Source organism: Crocuta crocuta, unplaced genomic scaffold, assembly GCF_008692635.1.
Source record: "Crocuta crocuta isolate KB4526 unplaced genomic scaffold, BGI_CrCroc_1.0 scaffold299, whole genome shotgun sequence".
Lineage (NCBI taxonomy): Eukaryota > Metazoa > Chordata > Mammalia > Carnivora > Hyaenidae > Crocuta > Crocuta crocuta.
Genome location: NW_027532747.1, coordinates 2527089 through 2530562, shown reverse-complemented (window position 1 = coordinate 2530562; position 3474 = coordinate 2527089). Strand labels below are relative to the sequence as shown.

Sequence of the window (3474 nt, the reverse complement as noted above, 5' to 3'; positions counted from 1 at the left end):
GGCAGGGCGAGGGCCAAGCCTGGGCGGCCTGGCTCGGCCTCCTGCCCCTCCCCCCACCGTACCCCTCGGCCACACCGCGTGCACCCGTGGACGTGCACAGGAAGGGACTTTGCAGGAGCCTTGGTGACAAGCCGTCCCAGGCACGTTGATAAGGGACGGAAGCAAATCACAAAATGATAGTAGAAAAGATGGTGTTTGTTCGTACCTCCAGGCGGGGCTTTCCCTTTGTGCCTCTCTTTGGTCTGCAGGGTTTTTTTCCCTAATAACTTATGGTTATTCCTTTTCTTATAAAATGTGACGGTACATTTCGGAATGTGACAAGCCCCTGGGCCGGAAAGCCCCTGTGCCCACTGGGGCCAGCGCCAGTCCCTTTCCCAGAACCCTTAGCGGCAGCTCAGGCTTGGGTTTTTGTGCGATGTCTGTCTCCTTCTAGAAGACCGGCCGAGCAGGGCCGCACTCAGTGGGGCTGCTGTTGCCAGAGGAGGCCTGGAGCCCGGCTTGGTGCTGATAATAGCCCTGCCTGCCCATTCACGTGAATGGCCCCAAGGGGCCCCATGGGCTGTGCCTTCTGCTATCCAGGCCACACCCAGAGCTACACTACTGACCCATGGTCACACATCTGGGAGAGGCAGAGCCTGGCATCAAACCCAGGCTGTGGGTGCCCAGCCTGAGCTCTCCCTCAGACCGTGTAGGGCTCTCCCCAGCCAAGACCTCTGCCCTACCCAGCCACCCGCTGGCCTCTCTGCCACCTCCTGTGTTAGCTCAAGCTCATGTGACTCCGGGGGTTCATTCATCTGTAGTTTTCGACTGTCAATTCACACACCTCTCACCCTTCCACCCCATCGATTCATCTTTCCATCTGCCCATCTGTCCTTCCTGCTGTCCATTCTTCAGTCCATCTGTCTGTCTGTCCATCCATCCACCCACCTATTTATCCACCCCCCCCCTCAATGAAGCCATCCATCCACCCATCCATCCATCCATCCATCCTTTGATCTGCCCACTGTACTTCCATCTATCCATCCATCTACCCAGTCACCCATCCATCCACTGACTTGTTCCCTCATGTGCTTATTCACCCGGCCTCCCCAGGGTGCCTGTCCTCTGCTGGGAGCTGTAGACTCAGGGACAAACCTGGCCCAGCCCTGCCTGCTAGAAGCTCGCAGCTGGGTGGGGAACCTTTAGACCTGTACCAAAGCAGCCTGAACCGCGAGGTGGCATGTTGTCTGTTCCTGCTGTGGAGAGGGTAAAGTTTGGGCATGTTTGCTCCAGAGACAAAGGGCAGGTGAAACTTGGNGCTCGAACCCATGAACCGTGAGATCATGACCTGAGCCGAAGTCGGACGCTTAACTGACTGAGCCACCCAGGCATCTTGAGCTGCCCTTTCCCATGCCCCCCATCCCCCACCTTGTCCCCTCCCTACACTGCCTCTGTCCTTGGCACTCCCCACTGTTTGGCAGTTTCCTCATCTCTGGGTTGTCTGTTCCCCTCTGCTTAGAACGGAAGAGCCACAGGGTGGGGACTTTTGTCTGTGTGTCCCTCAGAGGTGGGATTTGAATGCAAACAGTCTGGCCCCTAAGCAGATGCTGAGGTGTGTCTCTCTAATGGCCAGGATGAGGGGAACCTGGGGGGCTCAGTCAGTTGGGCGTCCGACTCCCGCTCAGGTCATGATCTCGCGGTTCGTGGGTTCGAGCCCCGCGTCGGGCTCTGCTGACAGCTCAGAGCCTGGAGCCTGTTTCGGACTCTGTGTCTCCCTCTCTCTCTTCCCCTCCCCTGCTCACACTCTGTCTCTCTCTCTTTCAAAAATAAATAAACATTAAAAAATTTTTTTGAAAGGCCAGGGCAGGTGTCAGGATTGACCTTGGGCGGGCTGCATCCTGCCCTTTGCCCTCTGCCTGGGCATCTGCCACACCAACTCGTCCCCCCTTCACCCTGCAGTGGCTGGGCAGGCAGGGACGTAGCTGTGTGCCCTCCCCACCCCCCCGGCCCTGTCACACACAGTCTGTCCAAGGCCGGTCTGCATCTGCCCATCAGAAGACAGGAAAACAGGTAAACACACAGTTCCTGGCCTGAGGCCCAAACCGTGTGACGTCAACACCTGCCCCTCTACTAGGATCCTGCCAGCTTTCTGGTCAGCGGGACACTCACACTGTGTGACCCTGGTAAAGTGCGTGGCCACCTCAAACCGCTGCCGTGTCGCTCACATGGGAGAACACACTGAGCCCCTGGGAAGGTTCACGGGGTGGCAGCCATGGGGGCAGAGCTCGTGGGCTTCAGGGCGTGGCCCTCGGTGGCAGAGAGGTGCTGGTTGTTCTAGAATGTTCCATCACATCCAGCCCTGCCACTTGCCTGGCCTTGGACAAATCCCCCTCTGGGCCTTGATGGCTCCATCTGTACAATGGAGACCATCATCCTTGCTTCCCTCCGGGGCTGTGATGAGGACCCTGTGAGCCGGTGGAGGAGGAGTAAACTGTAAAGTGGGGTACACTGCTCGGGGGGGACAAGCGACCTCTTGTAGCGGCTGCCCCTTCAGGATCGCCCTGGCTTAGTTAGAGGCCGGGCAGCAGGGCTGGGTCAGTCAGTGCCGGGCGCTNGCAGATGCGGGCGCGCAGGGACGCTGCGGCCCCGGGCAGTGAGAAGGGCGGTGACTCGCGTTTGCTCCTGGGCAGGGGCAGCCCTGCAGCCTGCCTGTGCTCGCCTCCACTCCCCCCTGCCAGCTGGAGCTCCGGAGGATGGGGACCGGGTCCTATGAGCCTCGGCTCAGCCTCAGCCCCGTGTTGAACGTCCCGGGCAGGAGCAACCCCAGGGGGCTGGGGGGCCTGAGGCCTCCAGGCTCGGCACAGCCGCATCTCCGGACCTCCCTGGGGGGGCTGGAGGTGGCCCGGGGCCCAGCCGCGCAGGCAGTGTGGACAGTGAGGCTGCCTCCTGTGGCCTCTCACATATTTCCCTGCCACCTGGGTCCTGAGGGCACTGGGACAAGGGTCCTTCCGGGACGGTGGGGGGGTGGAGGGGGAGGGAGAACGTCCAGCTCCCCGGTGCCTGGGTATGGGCATTGACCCTCATGGCCTCTGCCTTCGGGGCCAGTGGTCAGCGGGCTCCTGTCTCCTGTCCCGCCCCCGACCGCAGGGATTTAAGGTCTGCGAGGAGCTGGCTCGTTGCTGTTGAGGCCACCCAGGTGGTGGCGCGGCTGCTGTCCCCCAGGGCCTTCCCCCCACGCCACCGCGCCGTCCATGGATTTTGTTGCTGGAGCCGTTGGAGGTAACGGACAGGGATGGGGGTATCAGGTGGGGGCCGCGGGGGCCCGAGAGCAGCCTTCCCACCGCAGTGGGGCTTGAGGGGCCCCCGGAAGGGGTCAGGACCTGGCGTGGGCCGCAGGTGGGTTCCGGGAGGAGGCGCGGGGACATGAGCCTGCTCTGGCCTGGCTCTCTCAGCCTGGGAGGCGGCAGACAGGCAGTCTGGGGGTGGGGGGACACT

At 61.5% G+C, this 3474-nt stretch overlaps 1 protein-coding gene across 1 annotated transcript in view; it reads left to right on the top strand.

Moving 5' to 3' along the window:
• Window positions 1-3055: 3055 nt before the first annotated feature.
• SLC25A47 (solute carrier family 25 member 47) overlaps window positions 3056-3474 on the top strand; it is a 14246-nt gene continuing 13827 nt past the window's right edge. Inside the window, exon 1 of the mRNA XM_077780897.1 lies at window positions 3056-3258. Within this exon, the coding sequence (XP_077637023.1) occupies window positions 3231-3258 (28 nt within the window). The 5' untranslated portion in view covers window positions 3056-3230. The remainder of the gene's footprint in view (window positions 3259-3474) is intronic.